Genomic DNA, 15,111 nt, shown 5'->3' with positions numbered 1-15,111 from the left:
TTTTTCATTAAATAGACCCAACTGCAACGGGAAAAATCATCAATGAAGGTAACGAAATACCGAAAACCTAAAACAGACAAGGTACGACTTGGACCCCAGATATCTGAATGAACAAGAGAGAAAGGGGCATCAGCTCGTTTATTGACTCGACTGGCAAAAGAGGAACGTGTATGCTTCCCTTGTTGACATGACACACAATCTAAAGACTGAAGACCGGATAAAAGAGGAACCATTTTCTGCAACTTTGAAAGACTTGGATGACCGAGGCGACTGTGGATAAGTTGTGGAGATTCTGTGAGAGAGAGTGTCATTGAAGGACAAGGCACATCCAGATAGTAAAGCCCTCGTGACTCACGACCCACTCCAATCATTTCCCTCGTACCCGGATCCTGCACAGAAACAGAATGGTTAGAGAAAGTAATGGTGCAAGTGAGGGAGTGGATCAACTTACTAATAGAAATTAAGTTATAAGGGATGCCAGGAATGTAATAAACAGATGTCAAGGCCAAAGTAGAGGTCGGACGAGCTTGTCCAATCCCACTAACTGGGGCTTTGGTTCCATCTGCAAGGGTAAAAGAAGGTAAATGATCAGAATAAGTAAGAGATGTAAAGAGTTCCTTGTTACCACAGAGATGATCGGTAGCACCTGAGTCAAATATCCAAGTGCCAAGTGATGTAGAATGAGAAACACAAGCAACGAGATTACCAGTATATGGTTGAGACTGAGGAGAAGCCTTCTTGAGAAGAGTTTGGAGTGCAGCATAGTCCGCAAGTGAGAGAGAAACTGAACCAAATGATGCATTGTCTGACTGAGCTATATTCGCAGCAAGAGAGGTAGAATCCTTCAGTATGGAAGATGTAATGAACCCAATATTAGTAGAGATGATTCCTGAGGAAGTTTTGCCAGGAGGACAAGGAGAGTTAACCTCCGAGAGATCAGTGGACGCTGCTGCCATTTAAAAACAGAATATAAAAGTCGTAAACGAAGGCAAACGATATCCAATCAAGGAGAACCACGCGTCTAAAGTGAGACCCACAAAGAACCAAGCACAGATCCGAAAAGAGGAGAAGAAGGCGAGAAGTTCTGTCCAAGAACGGCCGGAAAAAGCCGCTGGAATAGTGCTCACGCGCCGGCAGAAGGTGGCGCGTGAAGCCCACGCACAGAGAAGACATGAGGCGCGTGAGAGTGCGTGACAACTCCGATGGTGGCCGGACTTCCACAGAGCAGGTCGCCGGGAGGAGAAGGTGTTGTTCGCGTTCGTTCCAGACTGAAATCTCGCCGGAAAAGTACTCCGGCAGCCTGAACAGTGGCTGACGGTTGCTCCGGTGACTGTTTGGGGATGTGGACACGTGCAGGAGAGGACTTACAGTCCTTGATGGCTTGCCGGAAGGACGCACGGCAAAGAAAAGATGACTCCTAAGCAGTGGGCTTAGGTTTTAAAGCGAAGAACAAGATTTCTAAGCGGAAGCGAGGGTTTCTAGAACGAAATAGCTCTGGTACCAACTTGAGATTAAAGAATAATTGTATATTGAATAATCACATGGTGTATTACAATGTACAAGAGCTCTCTATTTAAAGAGACTAAAAGACCTAATAGGTTGAGCTCATACGATGTGGGACTATATATATAGTGAACTATTTTACAACTATTCTAACATAAACAATCTCCTGACAACGGCGATTGTTTTAGACTTGATGTTGATTGAAAAACTTCCTCATCCTACTAATGTGACTAGTGTTAGAAGTTCTCTAGGACATGCTGGGTTTTACAGGAGGTTTATCAAAGACTTTTCTAAGATAGCTAAACCATTGAGCCAACTTTTAGAAAAGGATTCTGAATTTCGTTCTTGTAGCTCCTGATTGGAGTTTACCTTTTGAGCTTATGTGTGAAGCTAATGCTTATGCAATTGGTGCAGTCCTTGGCCAACGTAAGAATAAATTGTTAAATGTCATATACTATGCTAGCAAGATTTTAAATGAGGCACAAGTAAATTATGCCACAACCGAAAAAGAAATGCTAGCAGTAGTGTATGCACTGGACAAATTTAGGTCTTACCTGTTGGGTTCCAAGGTAATTGTTTTTACTGACCACTCTGCTATCAAGTATTTGATGACTAAGCAGGATGCCAAGCCTCGTTTGCTAAGGTGGATGCTTTTGTTTCAAGAGTTTGACTTGGAGATTAGAGATAAGGCTGGTGTAGAAAACAAAGTGGTTGACTATTTGTCCAGAATTCAGGAGAAGGAATTGCAAGAGGGTCCTGAGAAAGAAATAAATGACACCTTCCCTGATGAGAGAGTGATGGCTATCTATGTGCCTCCTTGGTTTGCGGATATTGCCAACTACAAAGTAATAAGAGAGTTGCCTCCTAACCTTACTAGGCAACAACAGAAGAAGTTCCAACGAGATGCAAGGAGATTTCATTGGGATGATCCTTGTATTTTCAATGTGCTGATGGAATCATAAGGAGGTGTGTACCAGAATTTGAAGTGCATGAGATCCTGTGGCATTACCATGCATCACACTACAGAGGACACTTTGGAGGTAATAGAACTGCTCAAAAAGTTTTACAGAGTGGTTATTATTGGCCTACATTATTTAAGATGCTCGGGATTATGTTGAGAGGTGTGACAAATGTCATAGAGCTGGAAATATTTCACGCAAGGATGAAATGCCTTTGAATAGTATATTAGAGGCGTTATTAGATAAACGTTAAATGTCCGTTTTCATTTAATGGGATTAGAAGTTTTGTTTTTAGGAATGAATGATGGTTAAGAGTTAGCCGTTTCTTAGCAGTTTTTTTTTGTTAAATGGGTGTGGGTTTCTAAGGTTTCTGTTTTATGGCTATTAATAGGATTTAAGTTGTTTTAGCAAACTACAGCTATAAGTAGATATATTCAATTCTAACAAGATAGACAACGAAGAGCAAGAAAGCAAGTTTTATAAGAGAAAGTTTTTTATAGATACTCTTGTGTGGTTGTCTCTTGCATCTGTGTGAAGATACCAATTCTAACAAATTGGTATCAGAGCCTATAGAGGTTGTGACCAGTAATATGTCGTTGCCCCCTCTAACGAAGGTAAACTACAAGAATTGGAGCGTCCAAATGAAAGCTCTTCTTGGATCCCAAGATAGTTGGGAGGTAGTTCAAGATGGTTTCACAGAACGAGAATCTACCGCAAGTTATTCGGCAGCTCAAAACAAGGCGTTGAAAGAGACGCGATCAAAAGACAAGGCGGCATTGTACATGCTGTTCCGAGCTGTTGACGAGTCAGGCTTTGAGAAGATTGCGAGTGCTGCAACTTCAAAAGAAGCGTGGGATATTTTGACAAATGTCTATAGAGGAGCCAACCGAGTTAAGCAAGTTCGGCTTCAAACCCTTCGTGCCGAGTTGGAGGGAATAAAGATGAAGGACACGGAAGGAGTATCCAAGTTCGTTACTCGTGTTCAAACCATTGTCAATCAATAGAAAAGGAATGGAGAAGATGTAGCTGACACCAAAGTGGTGGAGAAGATCTTGAGATCTTTGACCGACAGCTTTGAGAACGTGGTATGTGCTATAGAAGAATCGAAGGACCTAGCTACGCTCACCATTGATGAGCTAGCTGGTTCCCTTGAAGCGCATGAGCAACGGAAGAAAAAGGAGGAGGAGACTCTTGAACAAGCTCTTCAGACCAAAGCAACAATTAAAGATGAGAAGGGTCTCTATTCTAAAAACTTCCGAGGTAGAGGACATGGCCACAGTGGTCGAGGTACTGGGCGTGGTGGTAGAGGCCGAAGTCAAGAAGATTGTAATGATGAGGTAGGATAATCAAGTCAACAGAACTGGCGTGGAAGAGGACGAGGTCGACGAGGAGGTCGGTCACATTATTCAAACATCGAGTGTTACAAATGTGGAAAATTGGTCATTATGCGAAAGATTGTAACTCGGACAAGTGTTACAACTATGGCAAAGTCAGACATTTTGCAAGAGAATGCAGAGAAGAGAAAAGGGCGGAGGAGACATCCAACCTAGCCACAGAAGGGGAAATGAAGGATGGTGTCTTGTTAATGACACACAATGAAGGAAGCTCAGACGATGACATGGAGTGGTATCTTGACACGGGTGCGAGTAACCACATGTGCGGACATAAGCATTTCTTCAAGGAAATGAGAAAGGTGGAGACCGGACATGTTTCGTTCGGGGATGCCTCGAAGGTTGAGGTAAAAGGTCGTGGTACGATATGCTTCTTGCAAAAAGACGGGTTGATTGGCTCAATCCGAGATGTGTACTATGTACCCGACCTAAAAAGCAATATTTTAAGCATGGGTCAATTGATGGAGAAAGGTTACTCAGTTATGATGAAAGACCGGGTATTGTATTTGAAAGGTGAGCGAGGTCGGCTGATAGTCCGAGTTGAAATGGGCAGAAATCGTATGTACAAACTGAACCTGAGAAGTGTACAGGTCGACTGTTTACAAGCCGAGATGGAAGACAAGGCGTCACTTTGGCACCTCCGTTTTGGTCACCTACATTATGGTGGTCTAATCGAGCTGGCAAAGAAGAAGATGGTGGACGGACTGCCTGACATCAACTATGAAGGAAAGTTTTGTGAGAGTTGTGTACTTGGCAAGCATGCTAGGACCACGTTTTAGAAGATGGCGAGATTTCGGGCCAAGCAGCCTCTGGAGTTGATTCATACTGACCTGTGTGGTCCAATCACCCCAGAATCCTTTAGTGGTAAGAAATATTTTATTTCATTCATTGATGATTTCTCACGAAAAACTTGGGTTTATTTCCTGAAAGAGAAATCCGAGGTGTTTGAAGTGTTCAAAAAGTTCAACGTAATGATTGAGAGGGCAACAGGAAGATTCATCAAGTCGGTGCGTTCTGACCGAGGTGGGGAATATACCTCGATAGCATTAGTGACATTTTGTGAGGAACATGGGATAAGGAGGTTTCTAACAGCACCATACTCACCACAACAGAACGGCATGGCTAAAAGGAAGAACCGGACTATTCTTGACATGGTTCGGTAAATGCTGAAGAACAAGAAGATGCCGAAAGAGTTTTGGGTGGAAGCTGTGCAGTGTGCTGTGTATGTGCAGAACCGATGTCCACATTCGAGTTTAGATGACAAAACACCACAAGAAGCTTGGAGCGGTCAAAAGCCATCAGTGGCTCATCTCAGAGTATTTGGTAGTGTGGCCTATGTACACGTACCAGACCAGCTCAGAACTAAGCTCGAGGACAAAAGCAGGAAATATGTTTATGGGATATGATGAAAAAACAAAAGGGTATAAGTTGTTTGACCCCGTCAACAAGAAGGTCGTAGTGAGCCGAGATATAGGTTCAATGAAGCAAATGAGTGGGACTGGAGCAATTCATCCGAGGTGAATTTTGAAGGCGGAATCTCAACACAAATTATCAACCCGGCAAGTCCTGAAGCTTCTGATGATGAAGACGAGGTACGACAACCCAGGATGCGGAGCATACAGGACATATAAGAGTCAACAAGTAAGGTACATTTTGTTTGTCTTCTTGCAGATTCTGAGAACATAAGTTTTGAAGAAGCCATCCGAGATAAGAAATGGCAAGATGCCATGGATGAGGAGATAGAAGCCATTGATTGAAATAACACGTAGGAGTTAGCCGAGCTACCTGGAGGAAGTCAGCCCATTGGGGTAAAGTGGGTATTCAAGAAAAAGATGAATGCTCAAGGGGAGATAGAACGATATAAAGCTCGGCTAGTTGCAAAGGGCTACAAGCAAAAGGCAGGAATTGATTATGACGAGGTATTTGCTCCCGTCGCGAGAATGGAGACAATTCGGCTATTGATTTCACAAGCAGCTCAACATTGGTGGCAGATATTTCAAATGGATGTCAAGTCGGCATTCTTGAATGGAGTACTTGAAGAAGAAGTCTATCTCGAACAGCCACCAGGATACATGAAAGGTGGAGAAGAGAGGAAAGTGCTGAGGTTGAAGAAGGCTCTTTACGGGTTGAAGCAGGCACCACGGGCGTGGAACACTCGTATCGACACTTATTTCAAAGAAAACCATTTTGAACAGTGCCCCTATGAACATGCACTTTATATAAAGAGAAATGGAGATAATGTATTGTTTGTGGCTCTTTATGTGGATGACCTCATTTTTATGGGGAACAATGATGGAATAATACAAGAACTCAAAAGAACAATGACAAAGGAGCTTGACATGACAGATCTCGGTCTAATGAAATATTTTCTTGGTTTGGAAGTCAGACAAGACAACTCGGGTATTTTTGTCTCTCAGGAGGCATATGCAAAGGAGATTCTCAAAAGATTTAAGATGGCAGATTGCAACTCAATTTCAACTCCTATGGAACCCGGTTCAAAACTCTCAAAGTATGATGGTGGAGATCGAGTTGACGCAAGCAACTACCGAAGTTTGGTAGGATGTCTTCGTTATTTGACATGCACAAGACTGGATCTCTCTCTAAGTGTTGGGATTGTAAGTCGGTTCATGGAGGAGCCGAGTTATTCACACTGGAAGGAGGCAAAAAGAATCTTGAGGTATATACAAGGGACAGCTTCACTGGGACTTCACTATTCGAGGTCCGAAAATTATAAGTTGATTGGGTACAATGATAGTGACTGGTGTGGAGATGTAGACGATCGAAAGAGTACGTCGGGATATGTATTCTTCATGGGCAGCACAGCATTCACTTGGATTTCGAAGAAGCAACCCAATGTGACTTTGTCGACCTGTGAAGCTAAATATGTAGCTGCGTCTTGGTGTGTTTGTCACGCAGTATGGCTCAGGAACTTACTAAGCAAGCTGGAGGAAAAACAAGTCGGCCCAACCGAGATCCGTGTTGATAACAAGTCGGATATAGAGTTAGCCAAGAACCCAGTAAATCATAAGAGAAGCAAGCATATTGACGTCCGATTTCACTTCATCCGGGATCAAGTAAAGGAAGGAAATGTGGAGTTATTACATGTGGCAAGTCAATACCAAGTCGGAGATATTTTCACAAAACCACTACCGACGTTACTGCTGGAAAACTACAAAAGAATGATTGGGATGAAAGATGGAAGAAGCATTTAAGTTTATGGATGAGTGTTATTAGATAAACGTTAAATGTTCGTTTTCATTTAATGGGATTAGAAGTTTTGTTTTTAGGAATGAATGATGGTTAAGAGTTAGCCGTTTCTTAGCAGTTTTTTTTGTTAAATGGGTGTGGGTTTCTACGGTTTCTGTTTTATGGCTATTAATAGGATTTAAGTTGTTTTAGCAAACTACAGCCATAAGTAGATGTATTCAATTCTAACAAGATAGACAACGAAGAGCAAGAAAGCAAGTTTTATAAGAGAAAGTTTTTTATAGATACTCTTGTGTGGTTGTCTCTTGCATCTGTGTGAAGATACCAATTCTAACAAGAGGTAGAACTCTTTGATGTATGGGGAATAGACTTTATGGGTCCATTTCCGTCATCTTATTCCAATCAATATATTCTGGTGGCTGTTGATATGTGTCTAAGTGGGTTGAGGTTGTTGCTCTGCCCACTAATGATGCTAAAGTGGTGGCGAATTTTCTGAGGAAGAATATCTTCACTCGATTTGGTGTTCCTAGGGCTATTATTAGTGATGGGGGAACACATTTTTGCAATAAGCAATTTGATAGTCTACTTGCGAAGTACGGAGTGAATCATAGGGTGGCTACACCTTACCATCCTCAGACTAGTGGGCAAGTTGAAGTGTCAAATAGGGAGTTGAAGAGAATTCTTGAGAAAACTGTGGGAAACTCCTTGAAGGACTGGGCAAGAAAGCTTGATGATGCGCTTTGGGCACACAGGACTGCATTCAAGACTCCAATTGGTATGTCTCCATATCAATTAGTGTATGGAAATATTGTCATTTGCCGGTTGAGTTGGAACATAAAGCTTTATGGGCTACCAAGTTCTTGAATTTTGAACCAACAAAGGCTCTTCAGAAAAGATTGCTGCAATTGAATGAGCTTGATGAGTTTAGATTGTCTGCATATGAGAGTGCCCGAGTTTATAAAGAAAAGACCAAGAAATGGCATAATAAAAAGATCAGTCCAAAGGAATTTGAGCCGAGACAACAAGTGTTGTTGTACAATTCTCGCCTGAGGCTGTTTCCGGGCAAACTTCAGTCTAGATGGGCTGGTCCATTTGTAGTTAAGAGAGTATTTCCTTATGGATCAGTTGAGATATCTCCTGTAGATGATGATAGACCTTTCAAAGTCAATGGAACTAGACTCAAGTTTTATCATGGAGGACCTGTGCAGAGAGACACTGAGGCTTTGTCTCTCAAAGAAAAAGACAATTAAAAGAGGTAACCGTCAGGCTCGTGACGTTAAGCACGCGCTTATTGGGAGGCAACCCAATGTAGAGTTTATCTATAAAAAAAAAAAAAGACACAGTACAACAACCAGAGAAATGGCGCGACTCAGCGCCACACCCGCACGAGTCTGCGCCACTCTCCAGTACACATGCCAGAAAAACGGCGCGGTACCGCGCCAGCCCCCGCGCGGTTCCGCGCCAGTCACTTTTTAACACAACCCAGCGTTTTAGTTGCGTGACCTATTCCCCCCCCCCCCTTTTTCTCCCTTCTCTTTTTCATTCATTCACGCCGCCACCCCCCATTCTTCTCTCTTCTTCTTCTCTTTTTCTTCTCTCTTATTCTTCTTTTTTCTTCTTCGATTCATCTTTCTTCTACGCCCCCATTCCTATATTGATATTTTTTTTTTGTAAACACTACAAGTCACTCACACACCAAGCACATCTTCCACATATTTTTCATCATTGTTCATGGCACCCAAGGTAAATTCTTCATCTTTTTAAATTTGTTATTTTGGTTTTATGAACTATGAGCATGATTATATCTGAGTAGGTGTTGGTTTGATTTAAAATTTCATATCCATGATATATCTGGGTGTGGGAGTTTCACGTGTGTTTGTGGGTTTTCATTATCATATAATATTTTGTATAATATATTTATATCTGTATGGTTAGAAAATTTTGCATACATGTTGTGATGAATATTTTGCTCTGTGACATAATCTGAGATTAAATCTGGGTATGGTAGGTACATGTGGTCTGTGATTATAAGAACTTGCATAAATTTCACCATATATATAAACCTTTGCCAACTGATTTGATCTGAGATAAATCTGGAAATTATTTCTGTGCTATGATCTGATTGGTGTTATTTTCTATACTCTGTGTTTTGGATTACTTTTCTGATTTTCAGAATACCAAGGGTAAGAAACCAGCAGGCGATGGCAAGAAGAAGAGAAAGGTTTCTCATAATTTAGATGAAAAGAAATTTATGAGCATGGAAGCTCAAGATAGATATTATGATCTTATTGAAAACAAAGGATTTATTCCAGAGAGGAACATTGATCTAGATATATGCCTGAAGATAATCCAATCATGAGAACAATCAATAGAAGGCAATGGGGGGTTCTGGTTAATTATACTGAGGACGCTTCGGGTGCAATTATCAAGGAATTCTGTGCAAATGCAGAACTAGAAGATTTACACTCGACCAAGACATCCTGGGTTCGAGGAGTTGATGTTCATTTTGAAGCAGCCACAATTGAGTTCTACATTCTGGCGAATTTCAATCAAACTACTTCTTGTGAGTATGTTTCTTTGTATAACAGAATGCTGCCCTCAAGACACAAGCTGTACAGAGATGACTTCCCTCAATTAACAAAGATGGTGAGGACAGGGATTACCAGCTCATACTCAAAAGTGGGAAAATAAAGCTGGTGGCATCCCTGAAAAGTTGAATATGAAAGAACTGACTGGTGAATGCCGCTTTTGGCATAATTTTGTGAATGCCAAAATCCTGCCATCTTCTAATTTGTCAGATGTGAATATAGAGCGGGCCTCTCTGTTGTATATCCTTACTGGGGAGGAGAGACTGAATATTGCTGCAGTATTATCTGACAGGATTTGTCACATGGTGCGAGGGAGTAGAAAGAAAGAGCTTCTGGGATTTGCTTCCCTTATTAATCATCTGTGTACTAGGGCAGGGGTGTATATCTCTGAAGATGAGGAGTTGGATGTTAAGCCTGCCTGACTCTGGATACGTACATAGATTACTGCTCTAAATCTGAGGTTGAGTTCAGAAAAAGAGCCAACAAGGCTGGAATTGATAGGCCTACTTCTCCACGAATACCACGTATGCCTATTCCACCTCCTGTACCTGAGCCGGATGCTCCTGAAGCTCATGATGCTCATGTTGATCCTACTGCTCCACAAGGCATCCCTCCTGGATTTGATTTTTATGGACTGCAACAGCAACTTTCTCGTATATCCATCCAGAATGATGTGCTTATCATGCAAGGGGAGTATACAGATAGATTTATGGAGCAGGCTTATCCTAGTGTACCCTTCAGTACATTTCAGCCTGTGTATCCCGAGATTCCTCCTCCTTATGTCTATCAACAGCAGTATCCTGCTCCACCACCAGCTGATGTTCCTATGCCATCACAGCCATTTATGGATCCACAGCTGTATCGTCCTGCCACTGAATCATTCCATGCTGCTAGGAGGATGGTCATGGATGATAATGACGATGAGGACGAGTGATGAATCCTTGCTGACGGAGATGTCTTGTATATTATTTTAGTTTATGTTTTTAGTACTTTTGTTGTTTTATTATGACCATAGGTTGATGTTAGGCTCATTTAGCTGTTTTGAGTTGGTATATTTCCCAAACACTCCGGTGTTTTATTGTGCGCATTATAGTTTATCCCATATGTTGTTGTGTGTTCCATAGTGCAGGTTTTTCATCCATCTTGGTTTAACTATTGTTGGGGACAGCAATTCTTTAAATCTGGGAATTGTAGGCTTTAGGAAAGCACTTTGGAACTGCAATTCTTCTATCAGGGCAGATATTCTAAACTTTTTTAATTTTTAATTTTAGTTAGTTATTTTGTTGCTTTTACTCTTGATTTAAAAAAAATAAATAAATAAAAAATATTCTCAAGTTTAAATGCACTTATCCAGTTAATGTGCTTGATTGAATTTTAGGAAGTATGTTGTATGACATTCTGGCATAACATTGCATAGGTATAATTGGATTACATATTGCTTGTTTGTCTGAACTGATATTGTGAAAGTCTGATAATGTCTGAGGTTAATTTTCTTGAGTCTATATTGATACCATAGCTGTGAGGTTTGAGCTTAAACACTAAATTTTCTTGTTGAGAGACCTCACTGTTGTAACACTCTAGAACTTGATCTGTTTCTTTGTAATGCATACATTGGTTGAGATGATAAAGGCATTTTGTTCTTATTAGCCTATGGCCAAAATAGCCCACCTGTATGAAATTTTTCCATTGTTAGCCCCTTGAGCCTGAACTTATTTTGTTGATAAATAACCTGTGGCCTGATTGATGACTTAGCTTATATCCATGTGACTTACCTTGATTGAGATTGAATTACTGATGTGTTGAAAATAAAACAAAGAAATTAAGGTAAGTTCCACAAAAGTTAAGTGATTTAGGGGATGTAGATTTCATCTGTACCCTTATAAAAAAAAAAAAAAAAAAAAAAAAAAAAACGGGAAAAAGGAAATATGAAAAAAAAAAAAAGGATGAATGTGCATAAAAGGTGGCTGAAAGGAATTAATTCCCGAGATTTTGTGGGAATGTTAGTGGAGCAAAAACCATTGAGTTGAATGTGCTAAAGTGAAAGAGTATCAGTTTTTCAATCTCATTGTTGTTTGACCTACTATCCATATATTCCTACCCTTTTAACCCGGCCAAGTTACAACCTTGAAGTCCTTTTGATCAACTAGTGCATGTGTTTGGTTCCTCATTTTTAAGAATTTTTTAGAATATGATCAAGCATATGGTAGTGTTATAGCTGTGACTGATTGAGTGCTCATGATACCCTTAAACACCGAGTGTTGAGTGGACTTTATTTATCTGTGTGAGGGGTAATCAATGTAGACTTGTATCTTTAGAAAGCTGATGACATTGTTGGGAATTTATGATATTGGGTCAGTTATTCATAGCATATTGTGTCTAAGAGTGTCTGTGTATTGTTATGCTGGACTAATTGATTGTTTCCTGGTTGAGTCTTGTACATTGCTGGGGGCAGCAACGTTTAAATCTGGGAACGGTTTGATGTGCCTCTGGCAGATGTAGTTTTCCAAGCTGAAAATGATGAGAATTAAGTCATAAAAGAGCACTTTATATACATATTTGCTTATTATATTGACTTTTCTATTTCAATGACATTTCTCACCTAATTGTTATGTTCATATAGAGAGAAAGGGTAGAAAATACGGAAGTGTAAAAAGCTTGGTGGTGCGAATCCACAAGGGTGGAAATCTATACTGCATCAGATTGCTTGGGCCAAAATTCCAGAGAAGTGGCGCAGCTTAGCGCCACACTGGCGCAAGTCCGCGCGGCTGCGCAATACAAATGACAAGGATCTGGCGTGGACCAGCGCCACAATGGCGCAGTCCCGCGCCAGTTTGCGAGAACAAAGTACCGTGTTTTTAAAAAGGCAAACTTGAAAGAAGGAAAGATGGCCTATAAAAAGGATGCTCATCACAGAATTAAGGATCGCTCTTTTTCAGAAGAAAACCGTCGTGCCCAGAGATAAGAGTTCTGGAGAGACCTTGTTCATCTGTATTCTTCCATTTCTATATTTCTTCAAGTTGATGTTGAATATTGATATTTCAGCCATGACCATGGTTGGCTAGGTACTTTTTATTGTAGTTAGGGTCACAAACCCTATGTGAACCCTATGTGAACCCTCTGTGCGTAATTTCTATCTTCTTTGTTAGAACTGATCAATCTAATAGTTGATGGTAGTTTGAGGGTTGGAACCCTAGATAGGAATATTGGGGTTTTGATCTTGAAAGGGAGTAGGATAACAATTTGTATGCGTGCTAGGAATAGACTTATATTTGGTTGCAGATGTTTTAATTATCGTGTTCATTGCTTAATTTCATGAGGGATTGCTAAGGGATTAGGGTTCCAATTGGGGTTAAAGGATTAGAATGCCAAGGGATTGGAATTTAACTAATTATTTATAGATGATAAATTATCTGAGTATTTATGTAAATGAGTATTGTAAATCAATCCAGTGCAAGAAGTGAGGATCATTTGGTGAGTGTACTCTAACTACAATGCTTTCTCATATTTTTACAAATCAATCTCTATTTTTATTTTTCATCACAAAAACCCTAAAAATACGTTTTTATTTTTAGTTCTTATCTTTAACCAATTCAACAATATTTCTCATACCTATTTGAATTCCTTCCATCTTAAAAGGACGATTATTTGATATTCGATCACAATCCCTGTGGAGACGATACTTTCTTATCATTATATTACTTGTGCGATCGGTACACTTGCCGGGTAGCATCAAGAGTCCAGGGGCTCTATAATTCTCCTGGGTTTGTCTCTTCTTTTCTGCACCCTTTGTTGTTTCTCTGTAATTTGCAAGCTTGGATGTAACCTTCTATTTTTATGATTAATATTGTACCAGTAGTTTCCATTCTTTACTAAATATTTCCATTTTTGTTATTTGGATCCTATCACAGACCATATAAATAGCATTCAAAATCTATCAAGCTTTTTATCAATATTTTTTTTTTGGTATACCGACCCTAATTATCTCTTTGAGGTGAGTCGGCCTCCCGAGTATCCCCACAAGCTTCAACTGTTTGAGTTGGTTATGGGACTAATCCCGACTCAAGGCATAACCACAGTTAAAGCTCATGGCCCCTCCCCAAAAATATATTTGGCGGGAATTGAACTCAGATTCTCTCCCCACCTACTCAGCCTGTGTTGCCGACTAAGCTACACCCATTGGGTAGCTTTTTATTAATTAAATGAAAAATGGAACTTCTGGAAACAGAAAAGCAAAATAAAAAAAAATGAAGCACAAATAAAATGGAAAATAAAATTAATTTGATGTATTGTTTTCATTTAAGTTGTTCCAGCAACAACTAGAAATGACTTTTCCCATTAGCTAGGGTTGGCTACACGGATCAAATGATGCCTTTATATTCTATCAAAAACCAAGTCCTCAGAGAGGCCATTTAGATCAAATTCCTTGTTAATGGTTTCAATTAGAATTTCCCATGGTCTCCATCTATCTCTAACTAATAGGCTATTTTTCATTTCATCAACTCTTTTTATTGGGGCTTCTATTTGTCTTCTTCTGACATGGCAAAACTATTTTAGGCATGATTAAACCATCTTTTCCTCAACACAAGCTACTCCTGCTTTCCCTCTAATACATAATATACATTAATTCCCGATCTTATCTTATTCTTGTAAGTCTATTCATCCATCGCAACATTCTCATCACAACACAGCTTGTTGGCACTGTACACCCAATATTGAATACCATAAAGCATTGTTGGTGTAATGGCTGTGCAATAAAATTGTCCTTATGAGTGACACCTTTTGATCACAAATAAAGGTCATTTTACGTACATGAAATTTCACGTACATGAAATTTTACGTGTAAAGTAATCTTGCCTTGCGATTGAGTGTAGATCTAGGTCACAAATAATCCTTAATGATTTTTATAGTAAGCTAGAAAATACATTTAATTACCAGAAGATATTTTGGTTATCACCTTGTATAAGAAATTACAACATGTGAAAGAGAAAACAGCTTACCACTTGACAGCATCCCAACATTCAGAAAGCAGGCTGCACCGTCTTTAAGGTAGCTAGGTAGTTGACTGAAGGGGATGCCCCATAATTTTGATAAGAAGGGGAGGAGGAGGCATATAAATAGTGCCTATACTAAACATGTATTCAAGCATTTAGGCATCAATTTGTATTTATGTAGTAATTAAATACATTAGAATTTGATGACAGATTGCAGGATACCTACTTGGAAAGCAGATCCGAATGAATTGACAACAAACAAATCCAGAGAACCACCCTGTTTCAGATAATATTGAATATTGATTAATATATCAACATACCGGAACGGAAAAACTGCATTAATTTTATATAGAACGAGTTTACCAACATCAATACGAAAGTGTGGTTTTCGTTTTAGAACCTTGAATGATAAAAGACAAATTGTTCAGCTTGACAATTAAAATTAGTCTTTTAGGCTTTGAGTATAGGTGAC

General features: G+C 39.9%; 1 protein-coding gene across 6 annotated transcripts in view; it reads right to left on the bottom strand.

Moving 5' to 3' along the window:
* The window catches only part of LOC133306321 (protein CLT1, chloroplastic-like), a 40,565-nt gene that overhangs the window by 12,997 nt on the left and 12,457 nt on the right, over positions 1-15,111 (bottom strand). For 3 of the 6 annotated variants that reach the window (XM_061506625.1, XM_061506626.1, XM_061506627.1), the window contains exons 7-8: positions 14,866-14,916; positions 14,646-14,769 (exon numbers count right to left, since the gene is read on the bottom strand). In XM_061506625.1, the coding sequence (XP_061362609.1) occupies positions 14,646-14,769; positions 14,866-14,916 (175 nt within the window). Of the gene's footprint in view, positions 1-14,645; positions 14,775-14,865; positions 14,917-15,111 lie in introns of all 6 variants that reach the window. The other 3 variants (XM_061506628.1, XM_061506629.1, XM_061506630.1) reach the window with 1 other exon arrangement.

This window comes from Gastrolobium bilobum, unplaced genomic scaffold, assembly GCF_033153095.1.
Source record: "Gastrolobium bilobum isolate Gb01-03AN ecotype WA unplaced genomic scaffold, APGP_CSIRO_Gbil_v1 utg10035, whole genome shotgun sequence".
NCBI lineage: Eukaryota > Viridiplantae > Streptophyta > Magnoliopsida > Fabales > Fabaceae > Gastrolobium > Gastrolobium bilobum.
The sequence above is the reverse complement of the archived record's forward strand: the minus strand, read 5'-3'. Positions and strand labels throughout refer to the sequence as shown.